Here is a 27,620-nt window from a genome sequence, read left to right as displayed (position 1 = left end):
TCTCACTCCCGAGTTTTCTCTCACTCCCAAGCTTTCTCTCACTCCCAAGCTTTCTCTCACTCCCAAGCTTTCTCTCACTCCCGAGCTTTCTCTCACTCCCGAGCTTTCTCTCACTCCCGAGCTTTCTCTCACTCCCGAGCTTTCTCTCACTCCCGAGCTTTCTCTCACTCCCGAGCTTTCTCTCGCTCCCGAGCTTTCTCTCGCTCCCGAGCTTTCTCTCACTCCCGAGCTTTCTCTCACTCCCGAGCTTTCTCTCACTCCTGAGCTTCCCCTCAGTCCAGAGCTGTCCTTCAGTCCCGATCTGCTCCTCAGTCCAGTGGGGTTCTGGGTGAGGACTACTAGGCCATGGTCTGCGGCGAGGGTGGTCTATCCAGGGACGCGAGGAGAGGGGACTAAGACATTGACTGAGTGGGTTCCACGTCCCGTGCCGGAGCCGCCACCATGGACAGACGCCCACCCGGACCCTCCCTGTTGTTTTGAGGGGGGTTCTGTCACACCCTGGTCTAAGTATTTTGTGTTTTTCTTAATGTATTGGGTCAGGCCAGGGTGTGGCATGGAGTTTTTGTATTGTGGTGTGTTTTGTCTTGGGGTTTTGGTGTGTATGTATTTGGAATTGTAGCTAGTGGGGTTATCTAGCAAAGTCTATGGCGGTCTGGAGTGGTTCTCAATCAGAGGCAGGTGCTTATCGTTGTCTCTGATTGGGAACCATATTTAGGCAGCCATATTCTTTGGTTGTATTGTGGGTGATTGTCCTGAGTGTCTTGACGTCCCTATTCTGTGTTAGTTTGCACCAGTTTAGGCTGTTTCGGTTTTCATTACGTTTATTGTTTTGTAGAGTTTGTGTTTTGGATTCGTGTTACATTTGTTTTATTAAACATGGATCACAATATACACGCTGCAGTTTGGGCCGACTCTCCTTCACCTTATAAAAACCGTGACACCCCCAACCACATCATAATTCACACGGGCACAAATTACCTGAGAGCCCCGCAGGAAAGGGTTGCCACAGCACTCAAGGGAGTGATTGAAAAATCATGAGGGAAAGATTTTGTGTGTATATCTCTGCTCCGTTTTGTCTGCATTTTTAATTAGTTTGTCTAAGAGGACAGCTAGAGGACAGCTAGAGGACAGCTAGAGGACAGCTAGAGGACAGCTAGAGGACAGCTAGAGGACACCTAGAGGATGTCTAATTCATCTTCTAATTTCCCCAACACGCATTTATCTCCACCCTGTTACCGCAAAAATACTTTCACCCTGCCACCATACAGACGGTGAATGCAAGCATATTGCGAGACTCTGCCTCAACCTCATTTCTACCTGGCTCACCACTCCACCCTGGACTTGAACAGCCTTTACAACCAGGTCCACCTCTACAAGGCAGCAATCCCAACTTTTGCCAGAACCCTGAAGGACGTAACCCTAAACCGTAGTCCCGGCACCTCACACAGGAGCAACAGAGAAACGGACACCCCGCCCAGACCAGCGAGACACCCTCCCAGACCTGCAAGACCCCCTCCTGAAGGACCTGCACAGAGAGAACCCACGCCAAGAGGACCTACACCCAGACCACAGAATCACCAGTCACACCCCAACCAGCTGAAACCACACCAAACAAACCCTGGCCACACCCTATATAGGCCCCACTATATCAGACCTATGCCCTTTCTGCCCACCCCATGCCCCTCGCCCCTGCGGCAAGGACCTCAACATGACAGCAGACATATGCCCAGGTCGTGAGCAGAACAACAGGCCAACCCCCAGTATTACATCCGTCCAAGCTCCATCCTGCAACCTAAGAGGTATGGATCCGATGCTCGACATGCTCTGCTCACACCTACTGTGATGGTCCAGGCCTAAACCACACAAAAACAACACTAGACACTATGGAACACAAAGCTTGTACTGTCTCATCCTGGAATGTACAAGGTTTGAGGTCATCTGCCTAAAAAGAAGGAACCCAGACTTCATGTAAAAAAAACAAAAAAAAAATACAGACATTGTCATCCTACAAGAAATATGGTTAAAAGGAGACGGACCCACTGGTTGCCCTCTAGGTTACAGAGAGCTGGTAGTCCTATCCACCAAATGACCAAGTATGAAACAAGCAAGGGACTCAGGGGGTATGCTAATTTGGTATAGACCAGACCTAATCCACTCTGTTAAATTAGTCAAAACAGGAACATTTTACATCTGTCTAGAAATGAATATGGAAATGATCTCAGAGAAAAATGTCCTCCTGTGTGCTGCCTATATCCCTGCAATCGCCATACTTTACAGATGACAGCTTCTCCATCCTAGAGGGGGAGTTTAACCATTTCCAGGCCCAGGGACATGTACTATTCTGTGGCTACCTAAATGACAATATATATTTTTTTAAACATCCAAAATGACCAGGGGTGCCCCCTATTGGATGGGCACGGGTGGGGGGTACTCCCTACGGGGCCATGGACCCCTTGCACCCCTCTAAAGGCTTTAAAACATGTGTTATGCCATCTGGCCATGGTTCACTGACTTTTTGGTTCAGAAGCCGACTTCCAATGAACATATATTGCAAATGGACAATACATAGGCCTAATGGACAAACGCAATAAAATAAGACATATGTATGTGCATACGGTTATTACATATGTATAATTGACCAAAAAAATAAATAAATAGAAAAACAGTCAAAAATATCACTTTTTTTAGGGGTTTTAAAACTTTGAAAATGTTTTGAGATTTTCATAATTTTACCCTTGGGTCTTGACTTTGACCGTTTTCAATATGAAAATCTACGGTTGAGCGCGCTAGCCATATTTGTGATTTTGGGTGTATGACACTTGGCATTTCCCATGTTCCACTAGCCAAGTGGTTTGGATGAACTGCCTTCCATTTGCCCAATGGCAATAAGTTGCCATTCATTTTTGTCCATTTCATGGGGTCTTCCCTTACCTTACAATGTACTGAGCAAATGTCAATTTGGCTTTTTACCAAATTATCCTGTGTGACAGACCACATATTCACACTGCACACCCTGACTGACAAACAAACTAACTAAAACAAAGGCAAAGTCTTCTCATGCTTTGTTGATTTAAAAAAAAGTTTAGACTCAAATTGGCATAAGGGTCTGCTATACAATCTGATGGAAAGTGTTGTGGGGGGAAATACATAGAACATTATAAAATCCATGTACACAAATAAGTGTGAGGTTAAAATGGGCAAAAAACACACAAATGCAGCTTAAACCCCTCCCTCTTCAACATATATATCAACGAACTAGCGAGGGCACTAGAACAGTCTGCAGCACCCGGCCTCACCCTACTAGAATCTGAAGTCAAATGTCTGCTGTTTGCTGATGATCTGGTGCTTCTGTCACCAACCAAGAAGGGCCTACAGCAGCACCTAGATCTTATGCACAGATTCTGCCCGACCTGGGCCCTGACTGTAAATCTCAGTAAGACCAAAACAATTCCAAAAAAGGTCCAGTCGCCAGGACCACAAATACGAATTCCATCTAGACACTGTTGCCCTAGAGCACACAAAAAAACTGTACATACCTTGGCCTAAACATCAGCGCCACAGGTAACTTCCACAAAGCTGTGAACGATCTGAGAGACAAGAAGGGCATTCAATGCCATCAAAAGGAACATAAAATTCGACCTACCAATTAGGATCTGGCTAAAAATACTTATATCAGTTATAGAGCCCATTGCCATTTATGGTTGTGAGGTCTGGGGTCCGCTCACCAACCAAGAATTCACAAAATGAGACAAACACCAAATTGAGATTCTGCATGCAGAATTCTGCAAAGAATTCCTCAGTGTACAACATAGAACAGCAAATAATGCATGCAGAGCAGAATTAGGCCGATACCCTCAATTATCAAAATCCAGAAAAGAGCCATTCAATTCCAGCCATTCCAGCCATTCAATTCACACACACACACACATTGCCACACACACACATCGCCACACACACACACACACATCCACACACTCACACACACATCCCCAAACACACACAAACAATACAATACAAGACACACACACACTCACAAACCATACAAGACACAAACACACTAACAAACACATCCACACACACAAACACGCACAAAAACACACAGACGCGCTCACAAACACATACTCACACACATTCACTCACTGACCTGGCATCAGGCTACTGAAGGCCACAGTCCTCTGGCCCACAAAGTCTCGTCCGATGGGGTCATGGTCCCAGACAAGGAAACGCACCAGAGCCACCTCCGCCATGTGGAGGGTAAAGGACAGGTTCTCCTCCCACACGGGGTTAAAACCTGGACAACACACACTGTGTCAGAGCACACACAGACGTACGCACTCACTCACACACACACTCACTCTCACTCACACACACACATACTCTCACACACATGCACACACACGCACGTATGCACACACACACACTCACACACACACGCACACACACTCACTCACACACACACTCACTCACACACACACTCACACACACACTCTCACACACACTCTCACACACACGCACACACACACACACACATGCACACGCATGCATGCACTCACACACAAACACACACACACCCGAGCATGCATCAACTATGTTTGGGGCATATGCAAAGGGTACTGTCTCTGTGGGAACACACACTCACAACAGGATCTAACAAACTGAGTGACCAATACAACATTGATTCAAGTCCAAAAGTCATGTGTCTATGGTGTGTTTAGCCCAGTACTGCCCTGTTGCCTGTCATCTATGCTTAGAATAGAGGACTGGGTCTGGGTGGCAGGTCACAGTCACACTGACTCTCACACACACAGAGAGAGGAGGGCTCAGCCGCGAGAGAGAGGAGGGTTCAGCAGGGAGAGAGAGGAGGGATCAGCAGGGAGAGAGAAGAGGGTTCATCAGGACGAGAGAGGAGGGTTCAGCAGGGAGAGAGAGGAGGGTTCAGCAGGGAGAGAGAGGAGGGTTCAGCAGGGAGAGAGAGAGGAGGGCTCAGCAGGGAGAGAGAGGAGGGTTCAGCAGGGAGAGAGAAGAGGGTTCAGCAGGGAGAAAGAGGAGGGTTCAGCAGGGAGAGAGAGGAGGGTTCAGCAGGGAGAGAGAGAGGAGGGCTCAGCAGGGAGAGAGAGGAGGGATCAGCAGGGAGAGAGAAGAGGGTTCATCAGGACGAGAGAGGAGGGTTCAGCAGGGAGAGAGAGGAGGGTTCAGCAGGGAGAGAGAAGAGGGTTCAGCAGGGAGAGAGAGAGGGGAAGGTTCAGCAGGGAGAGAGAGATAGGAGGGTTCAGCAGAGAGAGAGAGAGAGAGAGAGAGAGAGAGAGAGAGAGAGAGAGAGAGAGAGAGAGAGAGAGAGAGAGAGAGAGAGAGAGAGAGAGGAGGGAAAGGTTATGGATGTCTGGAGGTGGTGGTGGTACTATTAGATCACTGTGTGGAGGCACTGATCCATGACATGGTGCAGAGATGACTTGACTGAATGTCATATATGGTTCTATGGATGAGTGAAGTGTCTGTATGATAAATTGAATCGTGTGCGTGTGCATCTGTGTGTGGTTTACCGTTGTCGTCCACTACTCGAGTCTGCTCCTTGCAGCAGTCCACTGGCAGGCCGATGATCTCCACCTCTACAAACGGGTCAATGATCTGAAGCAGAAGAGGGAAAAGAGTTACAGCAGCATTGGAGCTGAGCAACACTATGCCAACAGGTGGCAACAGATTTATAAGCCAAAGAGATTACTGAGCAAACTATCCATTATGTTGGCAGAGAATGAGTCTGTGTGTGTACCTCTCCTCGGTCCCCCAACATAGAGTCTGGTGGTTTGGGAAGCTGCTGTCCACTGATGATCTTCAACACCAGCTGTTTCTTGGGGTAGGCAGGGAGGGGGTCGTCACTGAACGGGTTGAACGAGCCTGAAGGAGTAAAACAACCAATCAGCACAGTACAACGACAGAATGCATCCTCAATAGTCTAGAATCACATCAACTCCTCATCTGTCTCTCTCTCTGTGTGTGTGTGTGTGTGTGTGTGTGTGTGTGTGTGTGTGTGTGTGTGTGTGTGTGTGTGTGTGTGTGTGTGTGTGTGTGTGTGTGTGTGTGTGTGTGTGTGTGTGTGTGTGAGTACCTTTACACATGGGTGGAGGTTTGAGGGCGTAGCCACAGTCACCGTTCACCATGAACTTGGCTCTGTTCAGCTGCATCATCCGACCCTCTGTCTGGTAGTTCAGAGCCACTGAGGAAAACACATTTAGGACACATTTATCGGTCTGTTCATCCTCTGAACAAATACACACAGGGGTTCTGTCTGTGTGTCCATGGGAACTGGGAGGCGTGGTGGAGAATATGGCTGAAATCACAGACAGACAGACAGACAGACAGACAGACAGACAGACAGACAGACAGACAGACAGACAGACAGACAGACAGACAGACAGACAGACAGACAGACAGACAGACAGACAGACAGAGAATGTGTTCCACAAACACCATTGTAAAATCAATCTATATTTATTTTTTATTTATTTTCTCTTTTTTACTTTAACTATTTCCACATAATTACAACACTGTATATAGACATAATATGACATTTGAAATGTCTCTATTCCTTTGGAACTTTTGTGAGTGTATTGTGCACTGTACATTTTTTATTGTGTATTTCAAGTCCTTTCAATTGAATTGAATTGAGAGAGAGAGCGAGAGCGAGAGAGAAGCTGAGACAGAGAGAGAGAGAGAGAGAAGCTGAGACAGAGACAGAGAGAGAGAGAGAGAGAAGCTGAGACAGAGACAGAGAGAGAGAGAGAGAGAGAGAGAGAGAGAGAGAGAGAGAGAGAGAGAGAGAAGAGAGACAGAAGCTGAGACAGAAGCTGAGACAGAAGCTGAGACAGAAGAGAGAGAGAGAGAGAGAGAGAAGCTGAGACAGAGAGAGAGAGAGAGAGAGAGAGAAGCTGAGACAGAGAGAGAGAGAGAGAGAGAGAGAGAGAGAGAGAGAGAGAGAAGCTGAGACAGAGAGAGAGAGAGAGAGAGAGAGAGAGAGAGAGAGAGAAGCTGAGACAGAGAGAGAGAGAGAGAGAGAGAGAGAGAGAGAGAGAGAGAGAGAGAGAGAGAGAGAGAGAGAGAGAGAGAGAGAGAGAGAGAGAGAGAGAGAGAGAGAGAGAGAGAGAGAGAGGGGGCAGTCAAGAGGACTGGGGAGTGGGGGTAGATAGGGCAATTTGGTTCTGGCTAAAAATACTTGAATCAGTTATAGAGCCCATTGCCCTTAATGGTTGTGAGTTCTGGGGTCCGCTCACCAACCAACAATTCACAAAATGGGGCAAACACCAAATCGAGACCCTGCATGCAAAAATAGCCTCTGTGTACAACGTAAAACACCAAATAATGCATGCAGAGCAGAATTAGGCCGATACCCGCTAATGATCAAAATACAGAGAAGAGCCGTTAAATTCTACAACTACCTAAAAGGAAGCGATTCCCAAACCTTCCAGAACAAATCACTTACAGAGAAATGAACCTGGAGAAGAGTCCCCTAAGCAAGCTGGTCCTGGGGCTCTGTTCACAAACACAAACACACCCTACAGAGCCCCAGGACAGCAGCACAATTAGACCCAACCAAATCAAACTAGAATGCTATTTGGCCCTAAACAGAGAGTACACAGTACGCTTTTAAAGAAAGCTTTGGCTATGTACAGACTCAGTGAGCATAGCCTTGCTATTGAGAAGGGCCGCCGTAGGCAGACATGGCTCTCAAGAGAAGACAGGCTATGTGCACACTGCCCACAAAAAAAAAGTGAAGAGGACTGGGGGAGAGAGAGAGGAGGACTGGGGGAGAGAGAGAGAGAGAGAGAGAGAGGTAGACTGGGGGAGAGAGAGAGAGAGGTAGACTGGGGGAGAGAGAGAGAGAGGGAGAGAGAGAGAGAGAGAGGAGAGAGAGGAGAGGAGGGGGAGAGAGAGAGAGGAGGACTGGGGGAGAGGGGAGAGAGAGAGGAGGACTGGGGGGGAGAGAGAGAGAGAGAGAGAGGACTGGGGAGAGAGAGAGAGGGGACTGGGGGAGAGAGAGAGGAGAGAGAGAGAGAGAGAGAGAGAGAGAGAGAGAGAGAGAGAGAGAGAGAGAGAGTAGAGAGAGAGAGGAGAGAGAGAGGAGGACTGGGGGAGAGAGAGAGAGGATGAGGACTGGAGGAGAGAGAGAGGATGAGGACTGGAGGAGAGAGAGAGAGAGAGAGAGAGAGAGAGAGGTAGATGGCTGGGCAGAGATATATACAGTATTATTTTGTATTTGTTTATTTTTATAAAAAGATTTAATGCCATTTTTTTTTTACTTAACAAGTATCAGAAAAACATGACAATAAGATCGTTCAGACGTGATGTTTCTTACCCAGCTGACAGCCCACATTCCAGTAGAGCTGAGGGTTGAAGTTGGACGAGTCTATACGGTAGGCTGAGGGATAGATTCTAGACAGCTGTCGCTGGTTGAAACACAGGAAGCGCTCAGCTCTGTGGTTCACTAGCTGCTGGGCACGAGTCTCACTGAACGACAGAACATTCCCCGGAGTACCTGACAGACGAAAGGAGAGAGGGATGAGAGAGGAAATGAGGAGAGGAAAGGGCTGAGCAGTGAATGTAAAAGGAGATGGATGAATGAAAGAGAGAGAGGGTATGGAAGTGAGAGAAGGAGAATAGGGGGAGAGAGAGAGAGACAGAGAGACTGAATGGGGTGGGGAAGAGGACGAGAGTGAAAGAGAGAGAGGGAGTGGGAGTGGCAATGAGAGGGGAGATAGGGATAGCGAGAGAGCTGGATGGGGATTGTTTTTGGATTGGTTAAGGGCTTAGCAGAGAGAGATAATGTCTTTAAGAGTGTGTGTTTTCTTACTGTCGTCCAGTCCCTCCTGAGAGGCCACAGAGTTAGTGAAAACAACCAGGTCTGACAGATCTCTACTCAACTTCATCGTCTTCCTGTTCCTCCCTCCCCTACAGCAAGATGAAACCACAGAAAGAGTATGAACGAGGACGGAGAGGTAGAATGGAGGAAGAGGCATAGAGCAAAATGGATGAAGAGAGAGTAGAATGGATAGAATTGAGAAAGTAGGACGGAAAGACACACACAGTGACAATAGCATGTGAAGTAAAGTGGAGTGTCCGTCAAAGTGACAGTTTACACCCCACAGAATCACAGTTTACACCCCACAGAATCACAGTTTACACCCCACAGAATCACAGTTTACACCCCACATAATCACAGTTTACACCCCACAGAATCACAGTTTACACCCCACAGAATCACAGTTTACACCCCACAGAATCACAGTTTACACCCCACAGAATCACAGTTTACACCCCACAGAATCACAGTTTACACCCCACAGAATCACAGTTTACACCCCACAGAATCACAGTTTACACCCCACAGAATCACAGTTTACACCCCACAGAATCACAGTTTCCACCCCACAGAATCACAGTTTACACCCCACAGAATCACAGTTTACACCCCACAGAATCACAGTTTACACCCCACAGAATCACAGTTAACACCCCACAGAATCACAGTTAACACCCCACAGAATCACAGTTTACACCCCACAGAATCACAGTTTACACCCCACAGAATCACAGTTAACACCCTACAGAATCACAGTTTACACCCCACAGAATCACAGTTTACACCCCACAGAATCACAGTTTACACCCCACAGAATCACAGTTTACACCCCACAGAATCACAGTTTACACCCTACAGAATCACAGTTTACACCCTACAGAATCACAGGTTACACCCCACAGAATCACAGTTTACACCCCACAGAATCACAGGTTACACCCCACAGAATCACAGTTTACACTCCACAGAATCACAGTTTACACCCCACAGAATCACAGTTTACACCCCACAGAATCACAGTTTACACCCCACAGAATCACAGTTTACACCCTACAGAATCACAGGTTACATCCTACAGAATCACAGTTTACACCACACAGAATCACAGTTTACACCACACAGAATCACAGTTTACACCCCACAGAATCACAGTTTACACCCCACAGAATCACAGTTTACACCCCACAGAATCACAGTTTACACCCCACAGAATCACAGTTTACACCTCACAGAATCACAGGTTACACCCTACAGAATCACAGTTTACACCCCACAGAATCACAGTTAACACCCCACAGAATCACAGTTTACACCCCACAGAATCACAGTTTACACCCACAGGAAAAAGCATCACAGGGAAACAGCTTATACAGACCAGATCAAACAGCTTTCATTGACACACTAAAGGGATATGGAGGCAGGCCAACAGCACACACACACACACACACACACACACACACACACACACACACACACACACACACACACACACACACACACACACACACACACACACACACACACACACACACACACACACACACACACACACATTTACATTTACATTTAAGTCATTTAGCAGACGCTCTTATCCAGAGCGACTTACAAATTGGTGCATACACACACACACACACACACACACACACACACACACACACACACACACACACACACACACACACACACACACACACACACACACACACAGGAAGAGCCTTACATCCATCTTGACTATTCCTGAAGACACGTACATAATGTAAATTCACACTTTCACACTTTACAAACATGTGATCAACTATTAGAAGAAGATGGGACACACACAGACAGGGCACTTCAAAGTCTGGTTACGGTCAATAAATAGACACTTAGGGCACTTCAAAGAAGATTAAGGGCGCGTATAAAGGGTTTAGGGCCCTTCAAATACATGAGTGGAAGTTGCTCCATGCTGCAGCTTGCTGTTCTGTCAGGTAAAGCAGGATTTGAGCTGACAGAACAGAAGTACCTAACTCACTAATCCTAATTTAAAATCCATGCATGTACTTTTCCTATGACATAACACATGATTTATGTGTGGATGTTTGAGTTCTCAGTGCAAATCTCAATGTGGGAGTCAGCAATGAGCATGGGTCAGTCAGTATGACAAGAGAGCCATTGAGAGCTGACCTGGTGATCTGTCCTCCCGCCTCTTTCCCAGAGGTCTCCTGTCCTTCCTCCTCTCCATCAGTACTCTGGGACTTCAGCCTGGATTTAGAGTGTCTCTGCAGGAGGAGGGAAACACACACACACACACACACACATTTTCAGATACTTCCCATTAGCATTGCCCATGCCCATACATGTAGTAGTCATTGTCCTACATTTAGAGGTCTGACATTTAGCAGTCTGACATTTAGCACTCTAACGTTTAGCAGTCTGGCATTTAGCGGTCTGACGTTTAGCGGTCTGGCATTTAGCGCTCTGATGTTTAGCGCTCTGAAATTTAGCGCTCTGACGTTTAGCGCTCTGACATTTAGCGCTCTGATGTTTAGCGCTCTGACATTTAGCGCTCTGACGTTTAGTGCTCTGACATTTAGCGCTCTGACATTTAGCGCTCTGACGTTTAGCAGTCTGACATTTAGCAATCTGACATTTAGCGCTCTGACATTTAGCGCTCTGACGTTTAGCAGTCTGACATTTAGCAGTCTGACATTTAGCACTCTAACGTTTAGCAGTCTGGCATTTAGCGGTCTGACGTTTAGCGGTCTGGCATTTAGCGCTCTGACGTTTAGCGCTCTGAAATTTAGCGCTCTGACGTTTAGCGCTCTGACATTTAGCGCTCTGATGTTTAGCGCTCTGACATTTAGCGCTCTGACGTTTAGTGCTCTGACATTTAGCGCTCTGACATTTAGCGCTCTGACGTTTAGCAGTCTGACATTTAGCAATCTGACATTTAGCGCTCTGACATTTAGCGCTCTGACGTTTAGCAGTCTGACATTTAGCAGTCTGACATTTAGCACTCTAACGTTTAGCAGTCTGGCATTTAGCGGTCTGACGTTTAGCGGTCTGGCATTTAGCGCTCTGACGTTTAGCGCTCTGAAATTTAGCGCTCTGACGTTTAGCAGTCTGGCATTTAGCGCTCTGACGTTTAGCGGTCTGGCATTTAGCGCTCTGACGTTTAGCGGTCTGACATTTAGCGCTCTGACATTTAGCGCTCTGACATTTAGCAGTCTGACATTTAGCAGTCTGACATTTAGCAGTCTGACGTTTAGCAGTCTGACATTTAGCACTCTGACATTTAGCGCTCTGACATTTAGCGCTCTGACATTTAGCGCTCTGACATTTAGCAGTCTGACATTTAGCAGTCTGACATTTAGCAGTCTGACATTTAGCAGTCTGACTTTGAGCAGTCTGACGTTTAGCAGTCTGACATTTAGCGCTCTGACATTTATCAGTCTGAATTTTAGCGCTCTGACATTTAGCGGTCTGACGTTTAGCGGTCTGGCATTTAGCGCTCTGACGTTTAGCGCTCTGAAATTTAGCGCTCTGACATTTATCAGTCTGAATTTTAGCGCTCTGACATTTAGCGGTCTGACGTTTAGCGGTCTGGCATTTAGCGCTCTGACGTTTAGCGCTCTGAAATTTAGCGCTCTGACGTTTAGCGCTCTGACATTTAGCGCTCTGACGTTTAGCGCTCTGACATTTAGCGCTCTGACGTTTAGTGTGCTGACATTTAGCGCTCTGACATTTAGCGCTCTGACGTTTAGCAGTCTGACATTTAGCGCTCTGACATTTAGCGCTCTGACATTTAGCGCTCTTTAGTGCTCTGCATTTAGCGCTCTGACATTTAGCGCTCTGACGTTTAGCAGTCTGACATTTAGCAATCTGACATTTAGCGCTCTGACATTTCGTTTAGCAGTCTGACATTTAGCAGTCTGACATTTAGCACTCTAACGTTTAGCAGTCTGGCATTTAGCGGTCTGACGTTTAGCGGTCTGGCATTTAGCGCTCTGACGTTTAGCGCTCTGAAATTTAGCGCTCTGACGTTTAGCGCTCTGACATTTAGCGCTCTGACGTTTAGCGCTCTGACATTTAGCGCTCTGACGTTTAGTGCTCTGACATTTAGCGCTCTGACATTTAGCGCTCTGACGTTTAGCAGTCTGACATTTAGCGCTCTGACATTTAGCGCTCTGACATTTAGCGCTCTGACGTTTAGTGCTCTGACATTTAGCGCTCTGACATTTAGCGCTCTGACGTTTAGCAGTCTGACATTTAGCAATCTGACATTTAGCGCTCTGACATTTAGCGCTCTGACGTTTAGCAGTCTGACATTTAGCGCTCTGACGTTTAGCGGTCTGACATTTAGCGCTCTGACATTTAGCAGTCTGACATTTAGCAGTCTGACATTTAGCAGTCTGACATTTAGCGCTCTGACGTTTAGCAGTCTGACATTTAGCAATCTGACATTTAGCGCTCTGACATTTAGCGCTCTGACGTTTAGCGGTCTGGCATTTAGCGCTCTGACGTTTAGCGGTCTGACATTTAGCGCTCTGACATTTAGCAGTCTGACATTTAGCAGTCTGACATTTAGCAGTCTGACATTTAGCAGTCTGACGTTTAGCAGTCTGACATTTAGCGCTCTGACATTTATCAGTCTGAATTTTAGCGCTCTGACATTTAGCGGTCTGACGTTTAGCGGTCTGGCATTTAGCGCTCTGACGTTTAGCGCTCTGAAATTTAGCGCTCTGACATTTATCAGTCTGAATTTTAGCGCTCTGACATTTAGCGGTCTGACGTTTAGCGGTCTGGCATTTAGCGCTCTGACGTTTAGCGCTCTGAAATTTAGCGCTCTGACGTTTAGCGCTCTGACATTTAGCGCTCTGACGTTTAGCGCTCTGACATTTAGCGCTCTGACGTTTAGTGCTCTGACATTTAGCGCTCTGACATTTAGCGCTCTGACGTTTAGCAGTCTGACATTTAGCGCTCTGACATTTAGCGCTCTGACATTTAGCGCTCTGACGTTTAGTGCTCTGACATTTAGCGCTCTGACATTTAGCGCTCTGACGTTTAGCAGTCTGACATTTAGCAATCTGACATTTAGCGCTCTGACATTTAGCGCTCTGACGTTTAGCAGTCTGACATTTAGCAGTCTGACATTTAGCTAGCAGTCTGGCATTTAGCGGTCTGACGTTTAGCGGTCTGGCATTTAGCGCTCTGACGTTTAGCGCTCTGAAATTTAGCGCTCTGACATTCTGACATTTAGCGCTCTGACGTTTAGCGCTCTGACATTTAGCGCTCTGACGTTTAGTCTGACATTTAGCGCTCTGACATTTATCTTAGCAGACATTTCATTTAGCGCTCTGACATTTAGCGCTCTGACATTTAGTGCTCTGACATTTAGCGCTCTGGCTCTGACGTTTAGCAGTCTGACATTTAGCAATCTGACATTTAGCGCTCTGACATTTAGCGCTCTGACGTTTAGCAGTCTGACATTTAGCGCTCTGACGTTTAGCGGTCTGACATTTAGCGCTCTGACATTTAGCAGTCTGACATTTAGCAGTCTGACATTTAGCAGTCTGACATTTAGCGCTCTGACGTTTAGCAGTCTGACATTTAGCAATCTGACATTTAGCGCTCTGACATTTAGCGCTCTGACGTTTAGCGGTCTGGCATTTAGCGCTCTGACGTTTAGCGGTCTGACATTTAGCGCTCTGACATTTAGCAGTCTGACATTTAGCAGTCTGACATTTAGCAGTCTGACATTTAGCAGTCTGACGTTTAGCAGTCTGACATTTAGCACTCTGACATTTAGCGCTCTGACATTTAGCGCTCTGACATTTAGCGCTCTGACATTTAGCAGTCTGACATTTAGCAGTCTGACATTTAGCAGTCTGACATTTAGCAGTCTGACTTTGAGCAGTCTGACGTTTAGCAGTCTGACATTTAGCGCTCTGACATTTATCAGTCTGAATTTTAGCGCTCTGACATTTAGCGGTCTGACGTTTAGCGGTCTGGCATTTAGCGCTCTGACGTTTAGCGCTCTGAAATTTAGCGCTCTGACGTTTAGCGCTCTGACATTTAGCGCTCTGACGTTTAGCGCTCTGACATTTAGCGCTCTGACGTTTAGTGCTCTGACATTTAGCGCTCTGACATTTAGCGCTCTGACGTTTAGCAGTCTGACATTTAGCGCTCTGACATTTAGCGCTCTGACATTTAGCGCTCTGACGTTTACTGACATTTAGCGCTCTGACATTTAGCGCTCTGACGTTTAGCAGTCTGACATTTAGCAATCTGACATTTAGCGCTCTGACATTTAGCGCTCTGACGTTTAGCAGTCTGACATTTAGCAGTCTGACATTTAGCACTAACGTTTAGCAAACGGTCTGAATGGCATTTTCTGACGTTCTGAAATTTAGCGCTCTGACGTTTAGCGCTCTGACATTTAAAGCGCTCTGACATTTTCTGACCTCTGACATTTAGCGCTCTGACATTTAGCGCTCTGACGTTTAGCAGTCTGACATTTAGCGCTCTGACATTTAGCGCTCTGACATTTAGCGCTCTGACGTTTAGTGCTCTGACATTTAGCGCTCTGACATTTAGCGCTCTGACGTTTAGCAGTCTGACATTTAGCAATCTGACATTTAGCGCTCTGACATTTAGCGCTCTGACGTTTAGCAGTCTGACATTTAGCAGTCTGAACATTTAGCACTCTAACGTTTAGCAGTCTGGCATTTAAAGCGGTCTGGCATTTATGATAGCGCTCTGAAAGAGCGCTCTGACGTTTAGCAGTCTCTCACGTTTAGCGGTCTGGCATTTAGCGCTCTGACGTTTAGCGGTCTGACATTTAGCGCTCTGACATTTAGCGCTCTGACATTTAGCAGTCTGACATTTAGCAGTCTGACATTTAGCAGTCTGACGTTTAGCAGTCTGACATTTAGCACTCTGACATTTAGCGCTCTGACATTTAGCGCTCTGACATTTAGCGCTCTGACATTTAGCAGTCTGACATTTAGCAGTCTGACATTTAGCAGTCTGACATTTAGCAGTCTGACATTTAGCAGTCTGACTTTGAGCAGTCTGACGTTTAGCAGTCTGACATTTAGCGCTCTGACATTTATCAGTCTGAATTTTAGCGCTCTGACATTTAGCGCTCTGACATTTAGCGCGCTGAGGTTTAGCAGTCTGACATTTAGCGGTCCGACATTTAGACAGACAGACAGACTGGACCAATGTAAGAGAGAAGGAGATGAGACATGAGAAGTGCTCTTCAAGGAAAAGAAACAGACAGACAGACAGACAGACAGACAGACAGACAGACAGACAGACAGACAGACAGACAGTTAGCAGGGCATCCTTCAGCCTCACAAACTGGACCCTGTGTCAATAGATCATTATCCTGACTTCTAAGGCTCGCCATCTAAACGCCATCACTAGAAAACCAATGGTTTAGTTTGAAATAGAAATTACTTTTCCCATTGGCAGACCTGAGACAGTACAAACATTGCTGAGTTACGATCTGGACATTGTGGACAAAGATATTTGACAAGCAATAGAGACATGTCCATCGGAGTAGAACATCTTGATGTCTGTAACGGACAAAGATGATAGTGAAAGAGCAGAGATGATCTCACCTTTTGCTTGATGTTGCTGATGAATGATCGACTTTGGGATTTTTTAAGTCCCTCTTTGGGATTCTAGAGGCACAAAAAAAATAATACACAAGGTGAGCTGAGAGACTAGTGCAGTACACACCTTTTATATTCATATACTGTCCATACACACACCGTCCTGTAAAACTACTGCAGTACACACCTTTTATATTCATATACTGTCCATACACACACCGTCCTGTAAAACTACTGCAGTACACACCTTTTATATTCATATACTGTCCATACACACACCGTCCTGTAAAACTACTGCAGCACACACCTTTTATATTCATATACTGTCCATACACACACCGTCCTGTAAAACTACTGCAGTACACACCTTTTATATTCATATACTGTCCATATACACACCGTCCTGTAAAACTACTGCAGTACACACCATTATATCTTGATTTTTTTATTTTATCCTACCACCCCACTGGGCTCCGGAGAGGTGAATGTCGAGTCATGTGTCCTCCAAAAGAAATGATACGCCAAAGCGCACTTCTTAAACCTCTACACGATGGGTGTCGGTAAACCGGGACGGTTGATGCAGGCCAACAGCAAACAAACACACACACACCTCCAAAAAATGACAAGCCAAACCAAAAATCTCTACAGGATGGGTGTCGTTGTATATAACAGACAACTTTCCAGGACAAAGACATATCTGACATGGGCTGAAATCTTACATTATTTTAATCTAACAGTAGCTATTACAGTGAGAAAATACCATGTTATTGTTTGAGGAGAGTGCACAACAACAAAACACTTTTATCATAGAAACTGGTTTGATACATTCACCTCTGAAGGTAAATAATGTACTTACATTCAGTAATCTTGCTCTGACTTGTCATCCTGAGGGTCCCAGAGATAACATGTAGCATAGTTTTGTTTGATAAAATACATTTTTATTGTCAAATGTCCCCAGGCTGTACTCCCTGTTCACCCACGACTGCATGGCCAGGCACGACTCCAACACCATCATTAAGTTTGCTGACGACACAACAGGCCTGTTCACCGACAACGACGAGACAGCCTGTAGTGTGGAGGTCAGAGACCTGGTCGGGTGGTGCCAGAATAACAACCTATCCCTCAACGTAACCAAGACTAAGGAGATGATTATGGACTACAGGAAACGGAGCACCGAGCACGTCCCCATTCTCATCGACGGGGCTGTAGTGGAGCAGGTTGAGAGCTTCAAATTCCTTGGTGTCCACATCAACAACAAACTAGATTGGTCCAAACACACCAAGACAGTCATGAAGAGGACACATCACCAACAAACTAACATGGTCCAAGCACACCAAGACAGTTGTGAAGAGGACACATCACCAACAAACTAACATGGTCCAAACACACCAAGACAGTCGCGAAGAGGACACATCACCAACAAACTAACATGGTCCAAACACACCAAGACAGTCATGAAGAGGACACATCACCAACAAACTAACATGGTCCAAGCACACCAAGACAGTTGTGAAGAGGACACATCACCAACAAACTAACATGGTCCAAACACACCAAGACAGTCGCGAAGAGGACACATCACCAACAAACTAACATGGTCCAAACACACCAAGACAGTCATGAAGAGGACACATCACCAACAAACTAACATGGTCCAAACACACCAAGACAGTCATGAAGAGGACACATCACCAACAAACTAACATGGTCCAAACACACCAAGACAGTCATGAAGAGGACACATCACCAACAAACTAACAGACAAGACAGTCATGAAGAGGACACATCAACAACAAACTAACATGGTCCAAACACACCAAGACAGTCGTGAAGAGGACACATCACCAACAAACTAACATGGTCCAAACACACCAAGACAGTCGTGAAGAGGACACATCACCAACAAACTAACATGGTCCAAACACACCAAGACAGTCATGAAGAGGACACATCAACAACAAACTAACATGGTCCAAACACACCAAGACAGTCATGAAGAGGACACATCACCAACAAACTAACATGGTCCAAACACACCAAGACAGTTGTGAAGAGGACACATCACCAACAAACTAACATGGTCCAAACACACCAAGACAGTCGTGAAGAGGACACATCACCAACAAACTAACATGGTCTAAACACACCAAGACAGTCATGAAGAGGACACATCACCAACAAACTAACATGGTCCAAACACACCAAGACAGTCGTGAAGAGGACACATCACCAACAAACTAACATGGTCCAAACACACCAAGACAGTTGTGAAGAGGACACGACAACAACAAACTAGATTGGTCCAAACACACCAAGACAGTCATGAAGAGGACACATCACCAACAAACTAACATGGTCCAAACACACCAAGACAGTTGTGAAGAGGACACATCACCAACAAACTAACATGGTCCAAACACACCAAGACAGTTGTGAAGAGGACACATCAACAACAAACTAACATGGTCCAAACACACCAAGACAGTCGTGAAGAGGACACATCACCAACAAACTATCATGGTCCAAACACACCAAGACAGTCATGAAGAGGACACATCAACAACAAACTAACATGGTCCAAACACACCAAGACAGTCGCGAAGAGGACACATCACCAACAAACTAGATTGGTCCAAACACACCAAGACAGTCATGAAGAGGACACATCAACAACAAACTAGATTGGTCCAAACACACCAAGACAGTTGTGAAGAGGACACATCAACAACAAACTAACATGGTCCAAACACACCAAGACAGTCGTGAAGAGGACACATCACCAACAAACTATCATGGTCCAAACACACCAAGACAGTCATGAAGAGGACACATCAACAACAAACTAACATGGTCCAAACACACCAAGACAGTCGCGAAGAGGACACATCACCAACAAACTAGATTGGTCCAAACACACCAAGACAGTCGTGAAGAGGACACATCACCAACAAACTATCATGGTCCAAACACACCAAGACAGTCGTGAAGAGGACACATCACCAACAAACTAGATTGGTCCAAACACACCAAGACAGTCATGAAGAGGACACATCACCAACAAACTAACATGGTCCAAACACACCAAGACAGTCGTGAAGAGGACACATCAACAACAAACTATCATGGTCCAAACACACCAAGACAGTCATGAAGAGGACACATCACCAACAAACTAGATTGGTCCAAACACACCAAGACAGTCGTGAAGAGGACACATCAACAACAAACTAGATTGGTCCAAACACACCAAGACAGTCATGAAGAGGACACATCACCAACAAACTAACATGGTCCAAACACACCAAGACAGTCGTGAAGAGGACACATCACCAACAAACTAGATTGGTCCAAACACACCAAGACAGTCGTGAAGAGGACACATCACCAACAAACTAGATTGGTCCAAACACACCAAGACAGTCGTGAAGAGGACACATCACCAACAAACTAGATTGGTCCAAACACACCAAGACAGTCATGAAGAGGACACATCACCAACAAACTAACATGGTCCAAACACACCAAGACAGTCGTGAAGAGGACACATCACCAACAAACTAACATGGTCCAAACACACCAAGACAGTCGTGAAGAGGGCACATCACCAACAAACTATCATGGTCCAAACACACCAAGACAGTCGTGAAGAGGACACATCACCAACAAACTAGATTGGTCCAAACACACCAAGACAGTCATGAAGAGGACACATCACCAACAAACTAACATGGTCCAAACACACCAAGACAGTCATGAAGAGGACACATCACCAACAAACTAACATGGTCCAAACACACCAAGACAGTCGTGAAGAGGACACATCACCAACAAACTAACATGGTCCAAACACACCAAGACAGTCGTGAAGAGGACACATCACCAACAAACTAACATGGTCCAAACACACCAAGACAGTCATGAAGAGGACACATCACCAACAAACTAACATGGTCCAAACACACCAAGACAGTCATGAAGAGGACACATCACCAACAAACTAACATGGTCCAAACACACCAAGACAGTCATGAAGAGGACACATCACCAACAAACTAACATGGTCCAAACACACCAAGACAGTCGTGAAGAGGACACATCAACAACAAACTAGATTGGTCCAAACACACCAAGACAGTCGTGAAGAGGACACATCAACAACAAACTATCATGGTCCAAACACACCAAGACAGTTGTGAAGAGGACACATCACCAACAAACTAACATGGTCCAAACACACCAAGACAGTCATGAAGAGGACACATCACCAACAAACTAACATGGTCCAAACACACCAAGACAGTCATGAAGAGAACACATCACCAACAAACTAACATGGTCCAAACACACCAAGACAGTCATGAAGAGAACACATCACCAACAAACTAACATGGTCCAAACACACCAAGACAGTCATGAAGAGGACACATCACCAACAAACTAACATGGTCCAAACACACCAAGACAGTTGTGAAGAGGGCATGACAAAGCATATTCCCCCTCAGGAAACTAAACAGATTTGGCATGGGTCCTGACATCCTCAAAAGGTTCTACAGCTGCAACATCGAGAGCATCCTGACCGGTTGCATCACTGCCTGGTACGGCAATTGCTCGGGCCTCCGACCGCAAGGCACTTCAAAGGGTAGTGAGTACGGCCCAGTACATCACTGGGGCAAAGCTGCCCGCCATCCAGGACCTCTACACCAGGTGGTGTCAGAGGAAGGCCCTAAAAACTGTCAAAGACCCCAGCCACCCCAGTCATAGACTGTTCTCTCTACTACCGCATGGCAAGCAGTACCGGAGTGCCAAGTCTCAGATAAAAAGGCTTCTCAACAGTTTTTACCCCCAAGCAATAAGACTCCTGAACAGGTAACCAAATGGTTATGCGGACTATTTCCATTGTGTGTCCCGCTAACCCCCCCAACCCCTATTTTACTCTGCTGCTACTCTCTGTTTATCTTATATGCATAGTCACTTTAACTATACATTCATGTACATACTACCTAAATGGCCCGACCAACCTGTGCTCCCACACATTGGCTAACCAAAGTTTATTTGTCACGTGTGCCGTGTATTCGTGTGTATTCGGCGCACGTGACAAATAAACTTTGATTTGATGTAGAAACTGGGTTCTACAGTTTGACCCCACTTCTGTCTCTGGCTCCACACCCACCCCGTCCGGCCATCTAGATGTGTGAAAGTTAGTGTATAAGCTAATGATCCATCATGTATGACATTTCTGGGAGTGTGAACTAAAAAATATATATTACAATAGCATTTTTGTATGTTCTCTATAGTTCAGTACCTGAACAATTTGACCAATTCGGCAGATTTTGGCAAACACCTGGCAGATTTACTACAACATATTGTGCAGTAATGTAATTCTTCACTGGATTAGTCTGAAACTTTGTACACACACTGGTTCCATCTGGTGGCCAACATCTAAATGACACCTAGACTCCTATCTGAAAGTATGGCCTTTCTCTTGCATTTCAAAGATGCATGTTTTTCATTGTATTCTCTTTTACCAGATCTAATGTGTTATATTCTCCGACATTCATTTCACATTTCCACAAACTTCAAAGTGTTTCCTTTCAAATGGTATCAATAATATGCATATTTATCTCCACCCTGCTACCACGAAAAGACTTCCACCCTGCCACAATACAGCGGGTAAACGCATGTATTTCCCGTGACTGTGCCTCAAAACCAAATGTTTTCCTGGCCCACCACTCCACCCTGGACTTGAACAGCCTCTATGACCAGGTCCACCTCTACAAGGCAGCAGTAGCAACAGATCAATAGACACCCCACCCAGACCAGCGAGACACCCTCCCAGACCTGCAGGACCCCCCCCTGGACCTACACATAGAGGACCCACGCCAAGAGGAATTACATCCAGACCACAGCACCCCCAGACACATCCACACCCCCACCTCAACCAATCAACACCCCCCACGTCAACCTTGCCCACACCCCATTTAGGCCCCCTCAGATCAGACCTATGCCACTCCTGCCCACCCCATGCACCCCACCCCCGCAAAGAGGGCCTCAACATGGAAGCCACACATATGCCCAGGTAGTGAGCAGGCAAACAGTCCCAACCCCCACTCTCACACTCGCCCAAGCCAATGGCATGTACCAGATGCTCAGCAGGCTCTGCTCCCACTTACTGGCCTGAGGCCAAACCACGACCAACAACATTGGACACTCTATGGAACAGAAAGCCTTCACTATATCATCCTGGAATCCTGTTACAGAGAGCTGGTAGTCCCATCCACCAAACTACCAGGTGTGAAACAGGGAAGGGACTCAGGGGGTATGCTAATTTGGTATAGAGCAGACCTAACTCACTCCATTAAATTAATCAAAACAGGAACATTCTACATTTGGCTAGAAATTCAAAAGGAAATTATCCTAACAGAGAAAAATGTTCTCTTGTGTGCTACCTATATCCCCCCACTAGAATCCCCATACTTTAATGAAGACAGCTTCTCTATCCTGGTTGGGGAAAACAATTATTTCCAGGCACAGGGAAATGTACTAGTCTGTGGTGACCTAAATGCCAGAACCGGACAAGAACCTGACACCCTCAGCACACATGGGGACAAACACCTGCCTGGAGGAGACAGCATTCCCTCCCACATATGCCCCCCTAGGCACAACTATGACAACATAACCAACAAAAACGGGTCACAACTCCTGCAGCTCTTTCGCACGCTGGGTATGTACATAGTCAATGGTAGGCTTCGAGGGGACTGCTATGGTAGGTACACCTATAGCTCATCTCTTGGCAGTAGTACTGTAGACTACATTATCACTGATCTCAACCCAGAGTCTCTCAGAGCGTTCACAGTCAGCCCACTGACACCCCTATCAGACCACAGCAAAATCACAGTCTACTGAAACAGAGCAATACTCAATCATGAGGCATCAAAGCCAAAGGAACTGAGTAACATTAAGAAATGCTATAGATGGAAGGAATGCAGTTTGGAAAACTACCAAAAAACAATTAGGCAACAACAAATTCAATCCCTTTTAGACAATTTCCTGGGTAAAACGTTCCACTGTAATAGTGAAGGTATAAACTTGGCAGTAGCAAATCTTAACAGTATATTTGACCTCTCAGCTTCCCTCTCAAATCTAAAAATCTCGAATAGAAAACCGAAGAAAATGAACAACAATGACAAATGGTTTGATGAAGAATGCAAATATCTAAGAAAGAAATTGAGAAACCTGTCCAGCCAAAAACATAGAGACCCGGAAAACCTGAGTCTACGCCTTCACTATGGTGAATCACTAAAACAATACAGAAACACACTACGGAAAAAGAAGGAACAGCATGTCAGAAATCAGCTCAATGTAATTGAAGAGTCCATAGACTCTAACCACTTCTGGGAAAATTGGAAAACACTAAACAAACAACAACACGAAGAATGATCTATCGAAAATGGAGATGTATGGGTAAACCACTTCGCAAATCTTTTTGGCTCAATAACAAAGAATAAAGTGCAAAAACATATACATGATCAAATACAGATCTTAGAATCAACTATTAAAGACCAGAACCCACTGGATTCTCCAAATACATTGAATGAGTTACAGGACAAAATAAAAACCCTCCAACCCAAAAAGGCCTGTGGTGTTGATGGTATCAATGAAATGATCAAATATACAGACAACAAATTCCAATTAGCTATACTAAAACTCTTTAACATCATCCTTAGCTCTGGCATCTTCCCCAATATTTGGAACCAAGGACTGATCACCCCAATCCACAAAAGTGGAGACAAATTTGACCCCAATAACTACCGTGGAATATGCGTCAACAGTAACCTTGGGAAAATCCTCTGCATTATCATTAACAGCAGACTTGTACATTTCCTCAATGAAAACAATGTACTGAGCAAATGTCAAATTGGCTTTTTACCAAATTACCGTACAACAGACCATGTATTCACCCTGCACACCCTAATTGACAACCAAACAAACCAAAACAAAGGCAAAGTCTTCTCATGCTTTGTTGATTTCAAAAAAGCCTTTGACTCAATTTGGCATGAGGGTCTGCTATACAAACTGATGGAAATTGGTGTTGGGGGTAAAACATACGACATTATAAAATCCATGTACACAAACAACAAGTGTGCGGTTAAAATTGGCAAAAAACACACACATTTCTTCACACAGGGTCGTGGGGTTAGACAGGGATGCTGTTGCCCTAGAGCACACAAAAAACTATACATACCTTGGCCTAAATATCAGCGCCACAGGTAACTTCCACAAAGCTGTGAACGATCTGAGAGACAAGGCAAGAAGGGCATTCTATGCCATCAAAATAAACATAAATTTCAACATACCAATTAGGATTTGGCTAAAAATACTTGAATCAGTCATAGAGCCCATTGCCCTTTATGGTTGTGAGGTCTGGGGTCCGCTCACCAACCAAGACTTCACAAAATGGGACAAACACCAAATTGAGACTCTGCACGCAGAATTCTGCAAAAATATCCTCCGTGTACAACGTAGAACACGAAATAATGCATGCAGAGCAGAATTAGGCCGATACCCACTAATTATCAAAATCCAGAAAAGAGCCGTTAAATTCTACAACCACCTAAAAGGAAGCGATTCACAAACCTTCCATAACAAAGCCATCACCTACAGAGAGATGAACCTGGAGAAGAGTCCCCTAAGCAAGCTGGTCCTGGGGCTCTGTTCACAAACACAAACACACCATACAGAGCCCCAGGACAACAGCACAATTAGACCCAACCAAATCATGAGAAAACAAAAAGATAATTACTTAACACATTGGAAAGAATTAACAAAAAAACAGAGCAAACTAGAATGCTATTTGGTTGAAATTTCACAGTGAGCCATCACAGCAGCAAGATTTGTGACCTGTTGCCACGAGAAAAGGGCAACCAGTGAAGAACAAACACCATTGTAAATACAACCCATATTTATGCTTATTTATTTTATTTTGTGTCCTTTAACCATCTGTACATAGTTAAAACACTGTATATATATATATATATATATAATATGACATTTGTAATGTCTTTACTGTTTTGAAACGTCTGTATGTGTAATGTTTACTGTTCATTTTTGTTGTTTTTCACGTTATATATTCACTTTGTATGTTGTCTACCTCACTTGCTTTGGCAATGTTAACACATGTTTCCCATGCCAATAAAGCCCTTGAATTGAATTGAATTGAGAGAGAGAGAGAGATATTCACTTTGTATGTTGTCTACCTCACTTGCTTTGGCAATGTTAACACATGTTTCCCATGCCAATAAAGCCCCTTGAATTGAAGAGAGAGAGAGAGAGAGAGAGAGAGAGAGAGAGAGAGAGAGAGAGAGAGAGAGAGAGAGAGAGAGAGAGAGAGAGAGACAGAGAGAGAGAGAGAGAGAGAGAGAGAGAGACAGAGAGAGGAAGACAGAGAGAGAGAGACAGAGAGAGACAGAGAGAGACAGAGAGAGAGAGAGAGAGAGAGAGAGAGAGAGAGAGAGAGAGAGAGAGAGAGAGAGAGAGAGAGAGAGAGAGAGAGAGAGAGAGAGAGAGAGAGAGAGAGAGAGAGGAGTATAGGAACTCCCTGCTTATACTGTCAGACACATTACATTAACATGGATGCTTGAAGACGTATTATTCTAAACACAGAACCAACGGAGGAAATTAAATATTAATAGAAGAGACAGACATGTTTCTCCCACTAACAACATATTGTACTTCATGTGTGTGTGTGTGTGTGTGTGTGTGTGTGTGTGTGTGTGTGTGTGTGTGTGTGTGTGTGTGTGTGTGTGTGTGTGTGTGTGTGTGTGTGTGTGTGTGTGTGTGTGCGTGCGTGCGTGCGTGCGTGTGTGTGTGCGTGTGTGTGTCTGTGTTTACCGGTACGTTCTTCTGCAGGCCCACGTGTGTGGCTCTGAGCAGGGCTCTGATGCTGGAGCTGTCTGTGTCCTCCTTGTCTCCAATCTGAGACTCCTTCAACAGAGAGTCCAACTTCTTCCTGATGTAACTTTCCACTTGGTGGTTACCATTACTCTGAAGAAGGGAGGAGAGAGGGACGGAGCGAGGGAGAGAGAGAGACAGAGAGAGAGAGAGAGAGAGAGACAGAGAGAGAGAGAGACAGAGAGAGAGAGAGAGAGAGAGAGAGAGAGAGAGAGAAAGAGAGAGAGAGAGAGAGAGAGAGAGAGAGAGAGAGAGAGAGAGAGAGAGAGAGACAGAGAGACAGAGAGAGAGAGAGAGAGAGAGAGAGAGAGAGAGAGAGAGAGAGAGAGAGAGAGAGAGAGAGAGAGAGAGAGAGGTGAGTTGTATTGGTTGTGAAACCATCTGTCCCTGGTTAAATACACCAGGTCATTAGTGTAGTCCTGGCAGTACTAGCAGTAGACAGACAGACCAGCCAGCCCAGTACAAGCAGTGCTAGCAGTACAGACAGACAGAGTGTGAACAGATCAATCCTGGCTCCAGTCCTGATCACTTTAAATCAGCATACTGTATATCTCACTACTTTAATTGGCTCTATATATCACCCTCTCTTCACTGGGAATGAGGGAAACTAGCCAAGATCCGAATGGCATATGAGAAAGCACTCTCTATGGCCAAAATGGCAGCTGTAGCTTGCTTTCCTCAGCTCAAGGTAGAAGTTGTCTCCAACGACAGATCTAGGACTAGATTACCCTTCTCCATAAAGTTATTCAGATAGCATAAACTGATCCTAGATCAGTAGCTGTAGCTCCTTAAACCTCATGAAAAAAACAATTGAACGTAACAAAAGATTATGAAATGTTAAACACATAATTATCATATATTTATGAGTCCATTCCAGATGTCAGAAATTAAATCAGAAAATAATTAGGTGGAAATCATATCTCCCATTCCGTTTGCTTTTCCGGGCAACTTAGTCGAGGTGTATTGTATAACGAAGATAATAATTCACTGCGACAGGCTCATTAAACATGAATTAGTCCCAAACACAACTCGGCTAATCGTCTGTCACACCTTCGCAGCACTAAAGCCCTTTGGACTGGTACTGTACGTGGTCATGTATTTTGCTAGGTAGCGTTAGCTAGCAGCAGTCGGCTGTACCTGTACCAAAACGACAGTATTTTACATCCCTATAACTCCTTCTCCGTCTTCTTTTTAAATAGTGAGCCAACATGTTTTCAGTA

The 27,620-nt window shown here is 45.3% G+C and overlaps 1 protein-coding gene across 1 annotated transcript in view; it reads right to left on the bottom strand.

The window, feature by feature from the left end:
* Window positions 1-27,620, bottom strand: part of LOC118379657 (1-phosphatidylinositol 4,5-bisphosphate phosphodiesterase eta-1-like) — a 182,999-nt gene that overhangs the window by 11,687 nt on the left and 143,692 nt on the right. Inside the window, exons 12-20 of the mRNA XM_052468514.1 lie at window positions 26,341-26,493; window positions 16,459-16,521; window positions 11,015-11,109; window positions 8,843-8,940; window positions 8,348-8,527; window positions 6,104-6,211; window positions 5,768-5,892; window positions 5,541-5,625; window positions 4,145-4,291 (exon numbers count right to left, since the gene is read on the bottom strand). Of these exons, the coding sequence (XP_052324474.1) occupies window positions 4,145-4,291; window positions 5,541-5,625; window positions 5,768-5,892; window positions 6,104-6,211; window positions 8,348-8,527; window positions 8,843-8,940; window positions 11,015-11,109; window positions 16,459-16,521; window positions 26,341-26,493 (1,054 nt within the window). The remainder of the gene's footprint in view (window positions 1-4,144; window positions 4,292-5,540; window positions 5,626-5,767; window positions 5,893-6,103; window positions 6,212-8,347; window positions 8,528-8,842; window positions 8,941-11,014; window positions 11,110-16,458; window positions 16,522-26,340; window positions 26,494-27,620) is intronic.

Source organism: Oncorhynchus keta, chromosome 18 (genome assembly GCF_023373465.1).
Source record: "Oncorhynchus keta strain PuntledgeMale-10-30-2019 chromosome 18, Oket_V2, whole genome shotgun sequence".
NCBI classification, from domain to species: Eukaryota; Metazoa; Chordata; class Actinopteri; order Salmoniformes; family Salmonidae; genus Oncorhynchus; species Oncorhynchus keta.
Note: the sequence above shows the minus strand (reverse complement) of the source record. Positions and strands in the feature narration are given on the sequence as shown.